Source organism: Grammomys surdaster, unplaced genomic scaffold, assembly GCF_004785775.1.
Source record: "Grammomys surdaster isolate TR1022 unplaced genomic scaffold, NIH_TR_1.0 242, whole genome shotgun sequence".
In the NCBI taxonomy this organism is placed as follows: domain Eukaryota; kingdom Metazoa; phylum Chordata; class Mammalia; order Rodentia; family Muridae; genus Grammomys; species Grammomys surdaster.
Genome location: NW_021604687.1, coordinates 218,488 through 240,420, shown reverse-complemented (window position 1 = coordinate 240,420; position 21,933 = coordinate 218,488). Strand labels below are relative to the sequence as shown.

Sequence of the window (21,933 nt, the reverse complement as noted above, 5' to 3'; positions counted from 1 at the left end):
TGATCTGTTTGGCCTCAAATTCACACTGGCAATTTATTCTAATTTTCTGGCTCCTTCTTATTCTCTGGCTCAGCTGCTTCTGCTGATCTGCAGCCAACTGAAAAAAAGAACTCAACTCTATTGCACTGAACTCATTGACGCCCCACTAACTCTCCAAAGTTAACTCCACTTAACTGATTGACTCTCTCCCTGTTCTGCTCCTAAATAACTTTTCTTTCCTGTGCTGTTCTTGTGAGAGTTGGACATATTCTATATCTGACTCATTCTGTCAAATCTTTCTCTGATTTATCACTTTGTCTGCCCCTCAATTAGATATCACTTTCAAACATGGCTACTTCCTTCTACAAACCAATTTTATCTTAAAAGTGTATACTAAGGATTTGTTTGTATTCCAGCCAGAGGGACTAAAGGTGTGTGGCATGTCTGTATCCTAGCAGAACCACACACCTCTAGGTCTTTAGATGTGATCTCTTGCCAGAGCAGCCATGTTGCAGGATTAAAATTGCTGTCCATTGGAGACGTCAGGCAATAAAACCAAACACACCATCACCTTCTTCCTCTAAGTTCGAAAAATGAAAAAATTGACCCTTTGCAGAGGTGCCTAGCCAATGCTCGCCCTGGGCACAGCATTAAAAAAATTCCTCTACGAAGGATAAGATAATAAGATAAGGACTGGTGTCAACGCACATTCAAACTAAGATTTATAAAACTGTCTCAAAGCACTCCATGAATTTGTACTAGTAAATTTATGGAGATGTTTTGAGCTTTTAAGACATCACTAAATGCTACTTTTTCATCACCATTTAGTTAGGTTCAAGTCAGGAGCACATCATATATCATATAACATGTATACTCTGGTGTATGTATATGTACGTGTTATGTGTAACCTGTCACATGTTTGTATATTACCCATGCACACACACCTACGTTTCCTTGGGGAGCATCTACCATTGTTATTGAGTGTGTGTTCTTCACCTGTCTGGGAACTGCTCCCGATACTGTCACTCTTTTCCAGCAAGCCAAGAAGGGGCTGCTGACTCTGACAGTGAGGACCCGCCTGACAACACCTCCTTCGTTATGCAGTCACCTGTCACCCCCTCTGTGCCGCTCCCTGAGCTCCAGCACATGTGGTGCCCAGGACAGCAGCCCCTTCTCCTTGGAAAGTCCAGCGTCTCCTGCCAGCACTGCCAAACCCAACTACAGAATCATGGTGGAGGTGTCTCTGAAGAAAGGTAGGAGTACGGTGCCAGTTTTTGCCCATCTGTGTCAGAGCTGCCCAGGGCTCCATCATATGGAAACATCACAGAATGACACTGACTAACAGATGTTATGCCTTTATCCAGCTGGGCTTGAGATCAGGTCCCTTCCTTCCTTCCTCCCTCTCTCCTTCCCTCCTTCCCTCCTTCCCTCCTTCCCTCCTTCCTTCCTTCCTTCCTTCTTTTCTTCCTTCCTTTCTTCTTTCTTCTTCCTCCCCTTCCTCCCCTCTTACTAGTATGAATCTGTGTACCTACATGTGCACATCCCACACAGAGAACAGCTAGTGGGAGTTAATTCTCTCCTTCCACCACATGGGTTCTAATGATTGAACTCAGTTCATCAAGCTTAGGGACAGCTATCTCTGGCAGCTGAGCCATATCTCACAGGCTCCTCATCCTGTTTCTAGAAGCTTGTTTGTGCCATCTAAACCCAGACAATGTATTTTGATGAGATGGTTAGCAAGCACATAACAGAGAAATAAACACACACACACACACACACACACACACACACACACACACACACCAAAATGGATCGGGTCCTGGACTCTGCAGCTAATATCCTGAGACCTTGAGCAGCTCACTGACCCTCTGGGCCCATTTTCTTTCTTCTGCAAGAGATCCAAAGTTCTTTATCTAGATAACATTCAGAGATCCACAGCCATTCACTCTGCCCAGATGGACAGTGAATTCTAGAAGGCTCTAGAGGCCTGCTCTGCTAAAGTGGAGCTGAACAGAGACCAGAAGGACAAGGGACACTGTTAGGTGCAGAGCTTGTCTCCAAGCACAGTGATAAGCAAGCATTCTGGGGACGGAGGGAAGGCCAATATGGCTGGTGCAAGGTAGGCAAGTAGAAGGGGGGTGGGGATTGAAAGATGAAGAGGAAGGAAAGGGAGTCAAAGCAGAGGCTGGGAAACCAGAGGAAGGGTTGAGTGTGGAGTGATGGGTGTGGGAATGGGGTCCAGGACCAGGCAATGGATCCCTTGCCCGATGCATGTCTCAGTGCCTCTGCTGGACCACAAGCTTGCTGAGCCTTCAGGCATCTCTGGCACAAATACTCGGTGGCCATAGGTCTGTCTTTGTGCACTGTCAATAGGGCTCCCGTGGTGAATGATGTGTGGGTGAGGCACAGCCTCAGTGTGGTGCTTCCCCTGCTGGCCTGCACTAGAACCAGTGCTGAGTTGCTTTAAGCAACCATTATAGCCTCTGCTCCCACAGATTGTTTCAGCATTGCTTGGAGTGAGCCTCAAGGACTCACAGGTGTCAGATGCCAATTGGGCCAAAGAGCTCTTGCACCGATTAAGAGACCTGGATGCCAGGATCGACTTTGATCTCTGTTCACAGTGCATGTCACAACCCATATTGTTCACCTTAATAACAATGACCCCACAACAGCCATCCCTCTTGGTGCTGTCGGGAGAATGAACATCAAAAGGTGAAAACACCTTTTCTAAGCTATGTGTGCCTAAGGAAAACCCAAAGGAGGATCTTTCTCCTTATTCAGTGGACCTTCCATTTGGTCCTTCTTAGCCACCATATTTTATTTCTAAGGCCTTTCCAATCTAGCAAACCCTCTGTGTCCCCTGCCATGCTGGAAGTCCCCATGGCCCTAACATCACCTGCATTCCTGTTTGCCTGGGACCCATGTTCCCCATGCAACCATCTTTTCCTCTCACATCTTCTCAGCCACCTTGGTAGACACCATGGGTGCCTGTAGAGCAGGACTTCATAGGTCTGGTTCTTGTTTGAAAGCAGCCGGTCACCCACCAGTCCCTGGGTTCAAGACTGCCTTAGAGAGATTTTCTCCATCCGATCCTTGTATTCTGTCCCTTTGGAATATATTCCATGCACTCCTGTTTCAGCTCTGCTGCTCTCTTTACCTCCTGGACCTCTCCAATCACCGTTGCTCTTCCATTCTTAACCTTCCATAGTTATCTCTCCTCGTAAAGCCAGGCATATTACTAAAGACAGAAGTTAAATCATGCCTGACTGCCCAATAGATCTCTTCTCAAACAGTTTGTTTTTATATACCTGTGCATACAAAGCCTATTGAGTCTGGCCCTTGATCCCTGCCCTGTGACACCTCATCTCTCTCTGCATCCTGCATTCCTGTTTGCCTGGGACCCATGCCCTCTGGGTCCATCTCCCCACATTGGCCTTTCTGATCCTACTCCAACATGGTGCACTCCTTCCAGCCTCCAGCCTATGCCTGGGCTGTTTCTGCTAGCCCATTCTCAGTTCCATCTCCTCACCCTGGCTCTTTATTGTCATCCATGGCTTACACTAAGTGTAGTCCCTAAAGGGGTGTGCTGCTGTCACTCTCTAACACATCCTCACGAGTTTCCTGTAGAGATCACTGTCTCCTCCCCTCTTCCTGCTTCCTCTGGCTTACATTCCTCTATCCCCTGCCCACAGTCTACCCTCTCTCACTTCCTAGTGTTTCTCCACTTGACCTTACTACACCCCCTCCTCACTGCCTCCTTCAGCCATCACTTGGTCCTTAAATGGCCCCTGTGCATAGTGACACTGCACACACAGGGGTGGAATGAATGTCATGACCAGGACACTTGACTAACCCAGGATGTCAGGGGTCAGAGGCACCTAATAGGCTAGTCCCCCATCCCAGGGAAGCTCACACCTTCCACTCTTCCTCCATTTTGCATTCCAGAGGCAGGTGTTGGCCTTGGGATTGGTCTGTGCAGCATCCCCTACTTCCAGTGCATCTCAGGCATCTTTGTTCACACACTGTCACCAGGATCCGTGGCACATCTCGATGGACGGCTGAGGTGAGTCCTCATTTCTCTTTCTGATTAGACCCTTGGCTTACAGCATGGAAGACATCCTTTAGGAGTATCTTGGGTTGATCTCAGGAGACACGGCAAATGATTCAGACTTAATTCAGTTATGCCCCCAGCAGCTGCATGTCAATCACCTGGTGTGGTAAATACAACTTATGTGTTTTCAACCCCACCTTAGATTATTTTCTTCCCTAATATAAGACACAAAACCGTTACGTTTATAACAAGCCTTAAAAAGCACTAGAACTGGGCTCTAAGCTGTTTTGTCTATTTCCTATTAACAGTCCCAAGATATCACTTGGCCTGTTCTACCTGGGCTGCTCTTACTACAACTGGCTGTCCTTCGTGGCTGTGCTCTCACAACCCACCTACCACATGGCATCCTCATCCCTTCTCTTCTCCTTTCCACCTGGTGGTCTCTGCCTCAGACCCCCAAGCCTGGGAACCCAAACCCTGCCTATCTCTCTTCTGCACAGCTACAGGCTGTAGACATCTTTATTGACCACTCAGGGATAATTTAGGGGGCAAGGTGACAGAACATCACTTGGTACACATGAGAATCTCCTAGACAGGGGCAACCAGATCTTGAGGGCCAGTATGTAGCAGCAGACTAAACCTCAACAGAGGGATACACAGTCTTCACAGCCCTACACCAGAGCTGCTAAGTCCAGTGTTACTGATTCCTAAGAAGTCTGTGTGCATGTAACAGTTAAAGGAACATGACTTCTGAGAATGTCAGGCTGCAAGGGCAAATAAAAAGGAAGTATATTTTAACTCAGATTCAACAGACAAATGGGCAACTCTGAGGTTTACCTGTGAGCTTTACATGCAAACAGAAGTGTTTTAAGCAAACCAGCTGTGTGCATGCATGTTTTTAATGAGAGAAGCAAAACAGTTTTAGATAGATACCTCTCTACAAAAGAACTTCTGCAATCAGTAAGTGATCTGATTGGGTAGAAATTTATCTTAGTTTAGCATATCACAATACTTTTGCAGCTATTCTAACAGCTGCCATTGGTATAAATGCATCTGTTGCTAGGACACACTTTTGCTAAGCAGGAAGGTTTTGTCCTGTTTTTCATTTTTTTTCCCCCAGTGTGATGGTCAGGATAGAGGTGCTGAGCTAGGAATAGATCTGTGCTGCCATCTACAGGAGAACCACTGCTACTGTGCTTGGGACACCGTTGCAGACATAGGGGCTCAGCTGCAGGGCTGAATCAGGGCACCTTGTTGAAGGGTTGGCAGACCCAAGTTCAGAGTTAGGGTGATTGTTTTATCTCTTCTGCCCCTATCAGAGACCCACCGTGGGGTAGGGACTATTCGTGTTGCATGGCAGGAGTCTTCAATTATTCAAAATCCAAAAATCTATTAAAAATACACATCTAGAGAATGTGAATCGTTTTGGCAAGATAAGAAACACAGGAGGAAGCTGGGGATGCAAAGTCAGGAGACTCAAGTTCTCATTCCAACCCAGCTGGTAACTTGAAAACAACTACCAATTTCCTTCATTTCCCCTAAAGTTTTATTTGAACACAGTCATGCACTGTTCTTGTTTGCTGTCTATGGCTGCAACTGTCACCTAAAATGACAGAGTTGAACATTTGTCACACAGACAGCGTGTCTCGCAAAACAAAACATTTACTCTTGGACCTTTACAGAAAAGTGTCCCTCCCCAATATAGGTTGTAACAGGAAAGTCATTTCACCATTTGTGCCCTTTTTTCCATTGGTGACAGTGGAAGGAGTTGGGTCATGTCTTAGTTGGGCTTACTATTGCTATGATGAAACACCATGACCAAAAGTATCATGGAGAAGAGAGGGTTTATTTGACTTATACTTCCACATTACTGGTCACCATTGAAGGAAGTCAGGACAGGAACTCAAGAAAATCAGGAAACTGGATGCAGGACCTGATTCAGAGGCCATGGAGGAGGCCATGGTGCTTACTGGTCTACTCAGCCTGATTCTTACAGAACCAGGACCACCAGCCCAGGAGCAGCACCACTTGCAATGAGCTTGGTCTCCCCACATTAGTCACTAATTAAGAAGATGCTCTTTAGGTTTGCCTATAACGTAATATTCTGGAGGCATTTTCTCAATTGAGACTCCTTCCTTCTGGATGAGTGAAGCTTGTGCCAAGTTGCCATAGGACTAGCCGGGATAATTTTCAACAATATGATACAATCCTGTCTTTTCCACCTCTGTTCTTTTTCCGTTTCAGTGATTGTGTTAACCAGACGTCTATTACTGTAGTGAATATCTGAGGCAATCAACTTATAAGAAGAAAGGTTTATTTTGGCTCACAGTTCTGGAAAATCCATGTGTGTCTGACCAGTCCCACTGCATGTGGGCCTGTGATGAGGAAACACTTTATGACAGGGAGAGGAGACAGAACAAAGTATTCACCTCTTGTCTGGAATGCTAACAGAGAGGCAAGAACAGAATCAGAGTGGTCCCTGCAAAGACAAATCCCCAGTAACCAGAGGGCTTACTCTGGGCCCTGGCTCCTAAGTTTCACCACCTCTCAATAGTGCCCATAGAGGATTAAGCCTTCAGTGCAAAGACCTTCAGAGGGTACCATTCTAAATCACAGCAGTTACCAGTACCAGCAACACCCATCTTGGAACTAAAGTAAGTTCCCTTGGCTGCTGTTCTTGCTTCTCTTTGCAAGGACCTCTGTTGCATCCTTCCTCGGTGATTTCTTTACGTTTAGCACATGCTGCCCAGTCCTTCCTCCAGAAAACTCTACTTCTGAGGACAGTAAGGCCTAGGATGTGATGAATTATGTTGTGGCTGGTCAGCTAGAGAGGGTAAACCATGACCTCCATCTTGATCAGGTCAATGGAAGAAGGAGGGGAGAGTAACAGGTGAACTGCTGTCTATGTTGACTGCTCTGGATGTGAAACACTGGCCTGGATGGTCCATAGTGACAGGAGTGGATTGCTGCATTGACAAACCCTGTTTTGAATTCTGTTCAAGTAATAAAGAAAGTCTATTCACTGAGATGTTATGAACTGCCTGGCAAGGAGTGGGTTCCTGGGAGGTGACCTTCTTTCTGGCATAGTTGTTAGTATTTTTGAGGCTCCTGTGGGTGCTTTTGCAGGTGTGGTGATGAGATTGTGGAAATCAATGATTCTCCAGTGCACTGCATGACCCTCAATGAAGTCTACACAATCTTGAGCCACTGTGACCCTGGCCCAGTTCCCATCATCGTAAGCCGACATCCGGACCCACAGGTAATGTGTCATTGGGCTTTTCTCTGTCCAGGCTCATTCATTTAGTATGAAAGTCAGTGCAAGAACTTGATGGAAACAGAGACAATGCTGACTGGGGTTTGACATGTACTCCTCCAAACTCTTTCAGACTTTCTGTGGGAACAAATCTCTGCAGCAGGGACCTACTGACAAACTCCTACACAGTAGAAACAATATCCACTTAGGAAAATTTTATAGCTGAGTTACAAGTTTCGGGACAGGAAGACAAACCCAGAGTCCCATGTAGCAAGTGCAAGAGATCTATTTGTGTGTGCATCTGGTGGGCACTCTCAGTGAAAATATATGGATCTCAGCCATGAAGATTCAGGGGCGAGCAAATTTATAGTCTGGAGCCCAGAATAAGCTCATGGCCTCAATAAAGACACTACACAGGAGAGGAGGCCTCAATAAACCACAGGTCACAGAGGTTAGGTTTCTCTAGACAGAGCTTGCAGAAAATCACTCTAGTAAGTGGGAGCACAAAGTTCAAAGTCAGAGTCTGAAGGGATGAGCCATAGCTAGTAAGTGGATGGCAGGTTTTGTGGACCAGGCAAGAGTGAGAACTGATGTTGGCTGGAATTGTACAAGTGTTTTCACACTGCTGATGGATCTGTGTTCTTTTCTGGATCCAGTGAGGAGCTATAGGCCATTAGCTCTAGATGCAATAGATTCATATTTTATTGTTCCAACCTTTGAACAGGGTAGAGTATAGAATCTTTTGAAGAAAGGAATAGACGGTTAGGTCTTGAGCTACACAGAAGGCATGGGCAGAGACAAGAGAAGAAGGAATGAGAAGCCATAGTGGCTCCTCGCTCCTTAGCTCTGGGCTAAGAGACAGACTATGACTAAGGGATTGGAATAGGACAGAATGACCTAGGAGTTGGGGGTAACATGATGGGGCTTAGATGTCTCTGGGATGTCAAGATAGAGACACTCCATAGCCAGCAACTCTGAGGGCTGATGCTTCTGTGAGTTCCAGGCTAGACCTAGGCTTGAGACTTGACGCCATGCCAAGGTAGGTGAGACCACCTTAGGTGACCTGGTGACAGCCATGCCCACTGTTTATTCACTGTTTCCTCCGTGTGAATTGGTTGGGATTGTTGGGATTGCCAAGCTCTAAAGCTATTGTGTTGTTCCCCACTCCAACTCACAGATGACAAAATGGAGGCTTGAAAGGAAAAGGAAGCTACGAAACAGTTGTCTTCAGGACAGCTTATTAGCCAGTGAAGCAGGCAGTCAGGGGTGTAGTTCAGTGGTATGAAGGTCACCAACACAGTTATGCAACCACCACCACGTTTTTGTCTCGAGAAACTGAATTCTACCCATGAAAAAATTCCCTCCACAGGGTTCTTAGTAATCACTTGGTATGTTTTGCCTCCATACCTCCTATAAGCACAACCATGACTCATTTGTTCTTTTGTTACAGCCTTAGGGCATTTAGCTTTTCACTCTCACTGTTTATCTAAGCCACAACCTGTGCCATATACCTTCCTCTCTAAGGCTGGCTAATGCTCCCCTTGTATGCATGTGCTGCCATTTCTTTTGGCACCCAGCTTTCAATGGAGAGTTACTTGTTTCTACGATGGACTATTGTAATAATAGAAAAAAAAAAAGAACATGAGGTATACACATGGCTTTGTGATATCTTTTCAGTTCTTGTTGATTTGAGACCAGAGTCTCACATGCTGTAGTTAACACTGTCCTGACACCATGTAGCTCAAGCTGACCTCAAACTTGAAGCAAGCTTATACTTTTGGTGTCTCATGCTCCTGAGTACTGGGATTAGAGGCATGAGCCACCTGGTATTTGTTTGCTTATTTATTTGTCTTTTGTGCATATGCTCAGATGTGGCTCCTCTGATAATTCTATTTTAATTATTTAAGGACTTTCTATACTGTCTTCCATAGACACTGAACCACTTCACATCCTCATTAACAGGACACAAGAATTCTCATTTCTCTGTGCCCTTGCCAAGACTTGTTATTTTATTTTTATGTGGTGTGTGTGTGTGTGTGTGTGTGTGTGTATGAATGCAGTGCCTGGAAAGGCCAGAAGAGGGCACGGAATGCCCTGGACGTGTTCACTGTGAGTTTGGGAATCAAACCCAGGTCCTCTGAAAGAGCAGTAAGCTTTTTGAACCACAGAGGCCTTTCTCTGGACCCAAGATTTATTCTTTTCTGTTTTTGTTTGTTTGTCTGTTTGAGTAGCTGCCCTCATGGGTGTGATTGAGATTTTTGTTCAGGGTTAGTGCAATCGAACATTTTTCACATGTTTCTTGACCATCTGTATATCTTCTCTGGAGAAATGTCTACCCGAGTCTTTTGCTTATTTTTTTTTTTAAATGAATTTTGGTTTTTTGTTACTGTTCCTTATTGTCTGGGTTTTATATCTTCACTAGATATATGATTTGTAAGCATTTTTTTTCATTTGAGAGTTGTCTTTTCAGTTTGTTGACTATGTCTTAGAATGCATACCTTAAAAATTTGATGTTAACTACTTTTTTATCATTTATTTTACTGTTTAAAATTACATGTGTGTGTATGTATCTGTGTGTGGGTGTGTGCATGGGAGTGCAAGTGCCTCAGAGGCCAGGAGTATTGGAATCACTGCAGGCAGTTGTGAGTCACCCTGCATGGTTGCTGGGAACTGAAGTCTTTACAAGAGTAGAATGTGCTATTAACTTCTGACTCATCTCTTCAGGCTAGGAGGTTTATTTATCATTTTTTTTATCTTTTGTTTACCATATCACCAGTAATTTATTTTGTAAAATACCTTCTTTCCAGACGGTGAAGGTTTTATTGTTATAGTTTACAGAACAAGAAATTGAGATTTAGAAGGTTAAGCTGTGTGTCTTAGTGTATGTGTCTAATCTATGAAGAAACTGGGATGGGGTAAAAGTCTGTTTGACTCCTAGACTCACATTTGACTGTTTGTTTTTTACTTTATGTGTACAGGCGTTTGCTTGCTTCTGTCTGTGCACTGCGTTCATGCAGTACACAAGGGCACCAAATGCGGGTGTCATATTCCTTGATACTACAGTTATAAACAATTGTTAGCCACCAGGTGGGTGCTGGGAGTTTTGCAGTGGTGAGAAGAAGGTTGGAGGGAGAACCGAGGTGATTGCTGGTGACACCTTTATTGATGGACACTGATCGACACCAGGAAGACCCTGTGGGGTGGGGTGTTGTCCAGGGCACTTCCGGAAGCTGATATGTCAGCTCTTGCAGAGTGGAGAGAATCTGCTGCACCTGCCTTCCCTTCTCGCTTGAGCTGGTCATGGATGTTTTCCAGGTTTCTGAACAGCAACTCAAGGAAGCTGTGGCTCAGGCTGTGGAAGGTGTCAAGTTTGGGAAGGACAGGCACCAGTGGAGCTTGGAAGGTAAGAGAAGTGGTGAGTTTACTTGAGAAACTTTGTCTCCTTAGAAAGAAAGCTTGGGGTTTGGCCATTAACCCACCCTCTACCTCAGCACCATGAGCGCAGTCATGGTGAGCACACTTGGCACTGCATGATAGTTGAAAGACAGGAGCCCGCCAGTGAAATTTGGCTCACTGGTTTTTTTTTTTGTTGTTTTCCCCTGTGTGGGCAAATTTAAATGTGGCAGGTGCTCTGCAGTCATTTTTGACCCTTTCATTGTCTGCTAGATGCATCTGTAGGCCTTGCCCAGATAGTGCTCCTATAGGCTTCAAATTTGCAATCCCTATTCTGTAATAAAAGGTACTGGTAATTGCTAATTAATCTTAATGTAATGTATTATTTCACCACATCCTCACATCTAATTTTATGTACATATTATCAGAACAAGCAAGGCTCTGGAAGGCTCTTTGCCAAAGTTATGTGACCAGTACATGGGGAAGCTGGTCAGGGACCTGGTTTGCTAAGTGGTTCCTGTGCTTAGCCTTTGGACATTAGCCAGGTCACTTTGGGACATCCATATGCTAGTACAACCTGATGTTGGCAAGGAAGTTGAAGTATGTGGAAAATATTCAGAGGAAATGGCAGGGCCCCGTTTTATTTCTACCATGTCCTACTCAGGGCTCCAGGTATCCCATATGTACAGAAGCGCAGGGGAGTGACAGGGAACCCCTCCCATCCCCAACACTGTCGCTGCTGTTGATAGCAGCAGAGGAGAAGGTGATCAGATGCAGGGGAATGTTAGCTTTTATGCCTTCCTTCAGTGACTTAGGTCTCTCAAATAAAGATGTGTTATTCTGTGTCTGAGATAAAACAAAAGCTTTTCCTTTAAAATGTGTTTGGATTGGAATCCCACGGGCTTTGGTGTTTTCTCATCAGAGTCCCTTAGGCTCCCCTAGTTCCACTGAATGAATCCAAAAGTCGCTAGGTCTCTGCAGCTCCCAGTGCCTTGAGTCGCAGCTTCAGGAAAAGGGGTACCTGTGACTATTTGTCACTAGAAAACAACCAGCATCTTAGAGATGTGGAGATGCCAGTGTCCAGAAAACCATCGGGTGTGGGCTGTGGTTGCTCTTCTTTTGTTGGAAGAAGATGGTACCTCTTCAAGTGGAAGGTTCAAAGTGCCTCCAAATGTTTTCTTTCTTTCTTGAACTTCAAAGAGAACTTAGCAGTGGTAGAATTGCCTCTCCTTTCACACACACAGAAGTGGAGTGTTAGGCTCATCCCAGGTAGAGTGCAGCATGTAAGATGTCTTTTGGGATTGGATCAGCTCCTGTAGAAGGGAGTTTAACAGAGGAGTAGAGCTTAGTGGAACTGACGTCAGACAGTGCTGGGGCTCTGCCGCAAGCATGACCCACTCAAGTCAGAATGAGTTGGCAGGAATGGGTAGATCTGTATAAACTGCCCTCACCTCCACCAGACCCTGAAAGACATCCCCCCACTTTGGCATGGTAGCTCTCTGTAGCTGCAAAGCCTTGGAGAGGCTCACAACTAGAAGCTGGTCACCAGTCTTCCCACAGCTGGGAGACCGAGCTCTCGCGTGAATAGTATTGCTGTGTGGTGTGAATGGTGGCTCTCTGTGGCTGTTACATGCAGGCTCAGAAAGGTTGAATGACGTTCTCGACTCAAAGTAAAAGTCATTGTAGTCTGAACCCAAGGCTGCCCAGGCTCCAAGTCTTCCACTGAGCAGTGGGGTGTACAGGGTGATGCCTGCAGTCCTCTAGTCTGGTATTTTGAGGCTCAGCTAGGATGTTTCTTTATGCTTGCCATGCAGGTGTCAAAAGGCTGGAGAGCAGCTGGCATGGGCGGCCCACCTTGGAGAAAGAACGTGAGAAGCACTCAGCGCCTCCACATCGAAGGGCCCAGAAGATCATGGTCCGATCCAGCAGTGACAGCAGCTACATGTCTGGGTCACCAGGGGGAAGTCCCTGCAGTGCAGGTGCGGAGCCACAGCCTTCTGAGAGGGAAGGCAGCACACACAGTCCCAGCCTGCCCCCAGGGGAGGAGCAAGAGCCGTGCCCAGGGGTCCCACCCAGGCCTCATCAGGAGAGCCCACCCCTTCCTGAGAGCTTGGAAAGAGACAGCCACCCACCACTGAGGCTGAAGAAATCTTTTGAGATTTTGGTGAGAAAGCCGACATCCTCCAAACCCAAGCCTCCACCCAGAAAATACTTTAAAAATGACAGCGAGCCACAGAAGAAACTGGAGGAGAAAGAGAAGGTCACAGACCCTTCTGGGCACACCTTGCCCACCTGCAGCCAGGTAGGAGGGTGTGCGCAGTGGGACGTGTGTCCCCCGCAACATGCACAGCACAGCTGCCCTTGAGCATTAGATATGTCTACAGGTTTCCTGTACTCTGGCATAGAGAAGCGCTCTCTTTAAGCCCACTGTGCAGAGACATACGAAGCTTCGCAGAACCCAAACGGAAGTTCCAGGACTGACAGCTGTTGGCAGTAACACTCATGGGTCACATGGCTCACGCGTCAGTGGTTCAGGCTGAGCCCAGGAATCTGAGATGCTCTGCTTACCACAAGTAGTCACCTAAATAACTGAAGAGAGGGAGGATGATTGCTGGTCGGAGTATGGGACGTTCGTGAGAAATTAACTTTGCCTCCTGTAGGTGGGGAGACTGGGGAAACCATCCTCTCTAAGTCTAGCTGTCCTTAGCTGCTACTTTGTGCTTTTTGAGTGGCTCCCTCTACAGGCTGTTGTGAGACTTACATCTTCCCTTCAGTATATAGCAGGCTCCAGCACCATGCCTTTTCTTGGAAGTGGTTATTTCCCCATCACCCTGTCAAGACCTTTCTCTATCCTTACTCCTCAAGGATGGTGGATAGACAGGAAGGCAGCTGCTGAAACTTGAGTGCTTTTAGCAAAGGACACTATTTTAGTTAGAGTTTCTATTGCTGTGAAGAGACACCATGACCACAGCAACTCTTATAAAGGACAACATTTAATTAGAGCTGGCTTACAGTTTCAGAGGTTTAGTCTATTCCTGTCATTGTGGAAAACATGGCACCAGGTAGGCAGAGATGGTTCTGGAGAAGGAGCTTTGTTCTACATCTTGCTCTGCAGGCAGAAGAAGGAGACTGCCACACTGGGCATAGCTTGAGCATATGAGACTTCAAAGCCCGCCTCCTCAGTGACACACTTCCTCCAACAAAGCCACAACTACCCCCCCCCCAAAAGCCACACGTCCTAATAGTGCCATTCCCTATGGGCCAAGCATTTAAACATATGGCTCTGAGGGCTATTCCTACTCAAACCACCGTAGGGATTCTGCTAGATATGCTCATGCATATTCTTTTAGTTCATCCTTCCCAGGGTCCAAGGATGAGAATCCCAGTTATACAGAAGAGGAATTTACTTAAGCATGCATTGCTGAGGGGTGCAGCGAGGGTGGCTACGGGTAAAGTAAGGCCTCTGGAAATCCCCTAGAAGAAACCAAACTGCATATTGACAAGCTTCAATGAGGTGGTTGGGGAAGGAAATTCTTGAGTTCCCTGCTGAAGACACAGTGAAGGAGGAGCTGTTACCAAACAGGAAGTACAGACTTTCATGCAGCTGAAGGGGTGGAGCTGAGTAGCAACCAGGGAGGGCAGACTATACTATGGATGTGCTTTCCTGACTCCTCCTTCAGCAAATACTTCATTGCTTCTGGGCCTGAGACTGAGTCTAGAAGGGAAATCAGAAAGAGGATGATGAAAGGTTAAACATCTTGCTTTCCTTCTGCAGATCTAGGAAAGGAGAACAGGTGCCTTGATGAGTCTCCATGGCTTCCTGATTGGGTGGGGCCACATGTAGGGCAGAGAGCATTGCCAAGTAAGACAGCCAGGGGAGGAAGCAGGTGTTCTGTAGAGAAGGCCAGGCAAGGAGCCAATGTGCTTAAGAGAGCACACAGACACATATAAACACATGTACGTGCGAGCACGCACACACACTCTTTGCCTGTCAGTCTCTCTGTCTCTGTCTCTATTTCTATCTCTGTCTCTCTGCTTTCTTGGTTTAGCATCCCATATCTTGAGCAATCTGTCTTGCCTTTGGCTTCTTTCCCTGCCCACACTAGCAACACAGTCAACATTAACACAAAGGCCATTCTGTGGCTACTCTTTTGTCTTCTCTGCATCGTCCCACGTGGCCAGCAGACCCTTATGTAACTTATTCACACAACCAACAGAGCATTGTTGTGCTGGCAGAGAAATCACAAAGACAGGGTTCTAGTCTGACAGAAAACAGGAAGCAATTACCCTTCTACACCATTCTTAACACATCCTTGGCCACTCCTGGACCTGTCTCAATAGATCTTACTGTCCGTGGTTCCATTTTCAATTCCTCTTCTCTCTCCCTTTTCTCCCTCTCCCCTTCTTTTCTCCTACCTTCTTCTCTTGTTTCTGCCTGTAGCTTTTTCTCTCTAGAGTCCTAAGACCCTTCTCAACCAGATATGTATAACGTATTTCACATTTAATGTAACTGAAAGCAACCCAATTTCCTGTACCCAAATGACCTTCAAGATAGTTCCCATGGACCTGGAGAGATGACTCAAGAGCACTGGCTGCTCTTCTAAAGGATCCAAGCTCCATTCCCAATACCTACACAGAGGCTAATAATTGCTTGTAATTCCAGTTCCTGTGGATCTGATGCCCGCTATGGCCTCTGTGGGGGCTCTGTGGGCATTCACACTGTCTCACAATGACACTCACATTTAAGAAATTGATTTTGTCTTCTCTGCTGAGTCCCCATCTCTCATCTTCTCATCTTCTCGCCTCACCTCCTCCCTCTCCCCTCATTCACCAAGTGCCGAGTCAGGAAACATTTGCCTGAGTAAATTCTGTGTAGAAACACACACACACACACACACACACACACACACACACACATCAAAAGTCTCATTTATATGGGCCCTGGCTTTGCCTTTTCTTCTAGAGGACACCATGCCTGCTATCATGCTTGGTTGCCTAGAAAAGTCTCAGCTTTGCTCCAGAACCAGATGCAAAGCATTTCTCTAGCAAGGCTTCTGTGCTACTGAGGTTCAACATGCCTTCTGCTGACTCTGTGCTTCTGGCCCCTGAAGCTCACTCAGGCTTTGTGGTTACTGTACCTAAATACTAGATGGAGGTCCAGCTCCTCACAGGGCTGTTTTAAGGAGAATTCTAAGGTGGCAGCCCTCTCCAGAGGGAAAACATTCTGCAATAAATTTATGGTGTCACCCTAGGTGCTGCAGAAGGAAGCCAGAAGTTGAGTGCTGATTAGGCACTAAGCTGGGAAATCTCAGTGTGGAACTCAGTTGGTAGAGTGTTTTTCTAGTAGAAAAGAAGCCTGGATTTGACTTCCAATACCATATAAAACAGTGTGGCGGTACAAGGCTTGAATCCATGCCCTTGGGACATTCTTGGCTACACCAAGAGCTTGAAGCTAGCTTAGGATACATAAGACCTTGCCTCAAACGAAATTAAAATTGGGTCTGGCAAGAAGGCTCAATGGGTAATTGTGCTTGTTGCCAAGTTTGATGATTTGAGTTCAGTTCTCATGTGGTAGAAGAAGCGATTCCTATACATTGTCCTCTGATACTTAGGTTTGTACTGTGAACACAATAAATAAACAATGACTAATGTAATTTAAAGAACTTAAAACCAGTGAGGCAAGCAATGGACATGCTTTTCTTCTGAGGGGGCTTAGGGTCTTAACTTAGGCAACACTAGAAGACAGTTCCTTTGGCCCCTGTGTGTACCTCCCTGGGTCAGATAGTTGGCCAACATGCTATTTTACGCAAAAATGGGCCAGCACATTTCTTATCCCCACCTCTTATGCCCATCACAGACAGCCGGTAATTTTCTGTGTCTATGATGCATGGCCTTATTGGACACAACAGGTCAGTGGAAGCCTAGGCATACCTGGAGCATCTAAGAGGAGTTAGCTGTACAGCAACCTCCCAGGAGAGTAGAGACCCCTTTCTCATGGCTGCTGTGAGTTTCCCTCTAAAGGTGTCTGAGTATTCACTTTCAAGACCTAATCAAAGAGTGCTTTGCCTTCTCGCAGCTGTAGACTACCGTTTTGACACAGTCTGGCTTCCTGTTTACACCACAGGAAACCAGAGAGCTGCTGCCGCTGCTGCTACAGGAAGACACTGCAGGGAGAACCCCCTGCACCGCTGCCTGCTGCCCAGGACCTGCAGCCAGCACGCAGACTTCATCCTCCACAGATGGAGAGCCAAGGAGGAGTGCCAGCCCAGGTGAGCCACCATAGGGATCTTCCAGAAGGAAGATCTTTCTGGAGAAAGTTCTATGGATCAAGTAGAAGGTAGAGTTTGGTGTGAGGTCAGTGTTTTGCATGGGTACAGTGGATGCAGCCTGTGACTGGGGTTGGTGGACAGTGAGGCGTCCTGAAGTGCATGAGCAAGAGGACAGTGGAAGTATTCTTTAGAGTGATAAATACGCTTCCTGGTTGAAGCAGTGATTCTGGGGTGTTGGTGTTGGGAATGTGGGCTATTCCTGAGGGTCTAAATGATCAGATGCCCAAAGATAATAATAGCCCAGCTACTCTGAGCAGCTGAGTGTCAGTAAGATGTCACGTTTCATCCATTATGCCCAAATCTGAGAGTGCAGCAAGGGAAAAGCCGGAGCAGTGCTTGCTGAATGTCACCGGGTCGAGGAGGTGGATAGTAATGGTAGATCCAAGTGGTATTTCAGTAAACCCAACCTGGTATCTTGGTTATTTAGCAGCTTACTAGAAAGAACAATGGGCTTACCCATTGTTAGCTGTGATTCTGGGCAATGGACTTTACCTTTGTCAGCTCATTCACTAGTGAGCAGATATTAAAGGCCCCAGAGAATCATAATATGTGATTCACTGTAGCTAGCACACGGTGAATGGTAGATGTGTGAGGCTGTGCTTGCTGCCAGGGATAAAGGAGGAAGGGATGCCTCAGACCCCTTCCTGACCTGAGGAGCTCCCAGTGTCACAAAGGGTTAAATAGGATGGCTACAAACCATATTCCCCAAGCATGTGAAGGACTCTGGAGAGTTAAGGGCATTATGAATGATCTAGATATCTCAGCCAGACACCCAGAGAGGTGCCCTACCAAAGGAGAGAGTCCACCTGACCACACTTCCTTCTCTTAGTCACCTTATTGAAGATACACCCATGTTTACAGAGGACTTGCCTGTAGAACCTTGGACTCTTTCATTCTTACCACATCAGCCAGTTACAGCTGAATACTTTGTAAATGTAGAGAGAGGCTGAGAGGGCCAGACTTCCTTGCTAAAGTCCCATAGTCACTAGCACCCACCCAGGCCTTCATGATCATGCATGGGTCCTCTTTGGTATCAGCTGAGTTCTACTTCCCTTGAGGCTAGGCACTGTGACAGGACATAGGAGGAAGCAGTGTTCCGCATATGAGGGTGCATTCTCATATAAAGACTGTCTTTAAAATGAAGTCCAAGCAGCCTAGTTGTACACAGAGAAGGATGAGGCATGGTGAACACAGAGAATGGCTCAGTGACTTCCCTTTTGACTGCTAGGGCTCATGCACCAACCTTCTCTGTTCCTCAGAAAGGGAGTTGAGTGCAGCGTCTCTCCCACCCATGCAGGTAGATGTCAGTTTAAGGTTATCTTATTCTGAGAAAGCTTCTGCCATGTTGTCCCGTGGACATGGCAGCCTGAGAACATCATGGGCATAAAGTGGATGATGAAACTCCTCATGGGGTTTACCACATCCTTATTGCCCAAGATATAGCCCATGCATATCAACTCAGAACCCAGAAAGGGATCCTTCAGTCCAATGTACAGCCAAAGTTCAAAGCCAGTGCCACAGCTTTCTCTCCTTGGAACAGTTTCACCAATTCTTTTGATTGAGAAATGTATTTTTCAAGCAACCTGGTCAATGACCTGAGTGTGGACAGAGTGTCATACTCACATGACTTTGTGATTTCCAAAAAAAAAAAAGGCAAGTCCGTAGGTATGAGATAGGCCTATGAAATGAGGGAACCCCAGTAAGCTTTAAACACTCTACCAGTGGGCGTAACCACTCTTCTTGCTTTTGAAATGCATAGAGAGTCCAAATATGGTGACCAACTTGAGACTTGTGATGTGGAAGTTTAAAAGGCAAAAGTATTGTTTTCACTTTACATTTTCTTTTTTTTTTTTGGTAGATTACTTGTGTGACTATTTTAGACGTTGGAGAGGACATTAGAGTGAGAAGTCAGGTGACATGGGGTTTTACCTGACTCTGACAACCATGGCCACTCATCCTTCTTGACTGCTAGAGTCCTTTCTTGTCAAATGACAGCAGATATTTTCAAGGAACACATCTAGTTCTAAGATGTTTAGATGGTCATGGCACTCTCCTCTGTTTCTCCAGTTTTGCCTGTTGGTCCCCCAGTTAGGTGACAGCCCTTGGCACCAGCGCCCACCACGTTCACTGTCTCTGTTCCTGAGCTCTTCAGCACTGTAACTTGAATTTAGGAAGAAAATCCCCCAACAGAGTATAATGCTCAGGTTTGGCTTTGTTTCTGCTCACCAGAGACTCCAGCATCCCCAGGAAAACACCCACTGCTGAAGAGACAGGCGCGGATGGACTATAGCTTTGATACCACCGCTGAAGACCCTTGGGTTAGAATTTCCGACTGCATCAAAAACTTATTTAGCCCTATCATGAGTGAGAACCATAGCCATATGCCACTACAGCCCAACACCAGCCTTGGTGAAGAGGATGGGACACAGGGCCACCCAGAGGGGGGCCTGTCAAAAATGGACACTGCCAATGGTGCTCCCAGAGTTTACAAGTCAGCAGATGGCAGCACTGTGAAGAAGGGGCCCCCTGTAGCCCCAAAGCCAGCTTGGTTTCGGCAGAGCTTGAAAGGTCTGAGGAATCGTGTCCCAGACTCCAGAAGATCCCCAGAAGAAGCCTCAGCCATTCAGCCAACACCAGTTTCTAGGGACCCCCCAGGGTCACAGTCTCAGGCCTCCTCCTCCATCAGGCAGAGAATCAGTTCCTTTGAAAACTTTGGCTCCTCACAATTGCCAGATAGAGGAGTCCAGAGACTGAGTCTGCAGCCCAGCTCTGGGGAGACTACCAAACTTTCAGGAAAGCAAGATGGGGGGCGGTTTTCTGGTCTCCTGGGTCAAGGGGCTACAGCAACTGCTAAGCACAGGCAGACAGAGGTAGAGCCTACGTTCACAACCTTCCCTAACTCCTCAGAGGTCAGGGACCCAGGTGTGTCTGAGTCTCCTCCCCCAGGTCAGCGACCCAGCCCAAAAGCTTTGTCTCCAGACCCCCTCTTGAGACTGTTGACTACACAAACTGAGGATACTCAAGGACCAGGCCTCAAGATGCCAAGTCAGCGGGCACGGAGCTTCCCCCTGACCAGGACCCAGTCCTGCGAGACAAAGCTGCTGGATGAGAAGGCCAGTAAACTTTATTCCATCAGCAGCCAGCTGTCTTCTGCTGTCATGAAATCCCTGCTGTGCCTTCCATCTTCAGTCTCTTGTGGCCAGATCACCTGCATCCCCAAGGAGAGGGTGTCTCCAAAGTCACCTTGCAACAACAGCACAGCCGCAGAGGGGTTTGGTGAGGCCGTGGCCTCTGACACAGGGTTCTCTCTCAAGTGAGTATCTGTGCCCTGCTTGATCTCTCCAGCGTATCCCTCTTTCTATTTTACATTATATAGCACTTAAACATTTCTCAGACACACTGCTTAAAAAATCATTCCATCTCATTGCGTGCACGTGCATGTGTGTACGTGCACATGTGCATTGGAGTTCTGTCTTCCATGTTAAGGAGTACTTTACATAACAGCCGACTTTGGCTGGGATGGGAAGTGGGGGATATTACCAGGCCCCCGGTAAACTGCCCACAAAGATACAGGAGACAAAAGAAAGGCCCACTCTTGACTTAAGGGTGAGGCCAGGAGATACTCTCTAGTAGGAATCTGTTTTGCTTTTCACATGGGCCCAGGACCTGGGAGGGAGTAGGATATTTACTTCTGTTTCAGCTCAACCTCTGACTCTGTGATCAGAGTCCTGGCTTATACATCCTGTTCCCTCTTTAACTAGAGTCAGGAGGTGGATGCGACCAGTTTCACATATGTGAGGGTTAGTAGGGGATCTGAGGTCTTCTGCTGCAAGGCTGGGTCTTCTCTCTTGAATCAGCTGTGATTTATTTACTGTTTGTGGTGCTGAGAGTGGATATGTCATATACAACAGAGTTCCCGAATAGCTTGCAGCTCACAGAGCCCCTGGCGGGATGGAGTTGATCAAGAATCTTGCTTTTCACACTGTGTTATCTCTGCTTGTGAAAGCCTTTCAGAGCTGAGAGAATATTCGGAAGGTCTCTCAGAGCCCGGGGAAACCGAGGACAGGAACCACTGTTCTTCTCAGGCCGGCCAGTCAGTTATCTCCTTGCTGAGTGCAGAAGAACTGAAAAAACTCATTGAGGAAGTGAGAGTCCTAGATGAGGCAACATTGAAGGTAGGTTGCCTGGGTGCACATCTGCAGTGACAAAGGCTGTTGTTTGTCATCGTAGCTGAGCCAGAGGGGATATAACTAAAGAAGTTCATGGGCTTTAAGGTTTGTTGTGGTGCTAGCTGGCAACTGGTCAGGTTTTGTCCTGTCAGTGGTAGAGGGACACCATGTCACTTGACACAGCAAGTGATAACACTTGTTCTTAGCTGGGATGGGTTGTGTGTGTGTGTGTGTGTGTGTGTGTGTGTGTGTGTGGGCAGGCCCATTGTCCTAGTATCTTTTGCCATTTTATGAAGGAGAAGGGAGGTCCATGGTCACAGAGCCAGGGTGCTCTGACTCTAAGCTCATGCTCAGTGCTATGCCAATATCCCATGGGCTACTGACCTGGCATGAGTGTCCAGAGAGAAGCACATGTTGTAGCACGGCCAGTGGTAAAGAGTGTAGATGAGGTAAGTTCTTTCCTTGAAGCCTTCATTATTTCCTCTGCCCACCTCAAGGTGAGCTCAGGAGGGCCTTGTGTTTCAGTCACATCATCCTGAAAGCTCCACTTCCCATGTAGTTGATGAGCACAGCCAATGGAGTTTAGAGAGGAAATAGCCCAGCCAGAGCTGGTCTGGCAGTCAGGAATTGGCCTTGTGGATCTCACTCTCCGGAAGCTTCTTAGGCTCCATACCCTATACCTGCACTGGGATAATGAAGACTGGGAAGGACTGACTCTATTTTTATTGAAAGAGTCATGGCTGCCCTTTCAAGGTCAAA

The 21,933-nt window shown here is 46.7% G+C and overlaps 1 protein-coding gene across 1 annotated transcript in view; it reads left to right on the top strand.

The window, feature by feature from the left end:
• Nucleotides 1-21,933, top strand: part of Il16 (interleukin 16) — a 130,381-nt gene that overhangs the window by 101,618 nt on the left and 6,830 nt on the right. Inside the window, exons 8-15 of the mRNA XM_028774636.1 lie at nucleotides 1,016-1,232; nucleotides 3,925-4,042; nucleotides 7,157-7,289; nucleotides 10,599-10,686; nucleotides 12,491-12,978; nucleotides 16,801-16,945; nucleotides 19,235-20,318; nucleotides 21,012-21,180. Of these exons, the coding sequence (XP_028630469.1) occupies nucleotides 1,016-1,232; nucleotides 3,925-4,042; nucleotides 7,157-7,289; nucleotides 10,599-10,686; nucleotides 12,491-12,978; nucleotides 16,801-16,945; nucleotides 19,235-20,318; nucleotides 21,012-21,180 (2,442 nt within the window). The remainder of the gene's footprint in view (nucleotides 1-1,015; nucleotides 1,233-3,924; nucleotides 4,043-7,156; nucleotides 7,290-10,598; nucleotides 10,687-12,490; nucleotides 12,979-16,800; nucleotides 16,946-19,234; nucleotides 20,319-21,011; nucleotides 21,181-21,933) is intronic.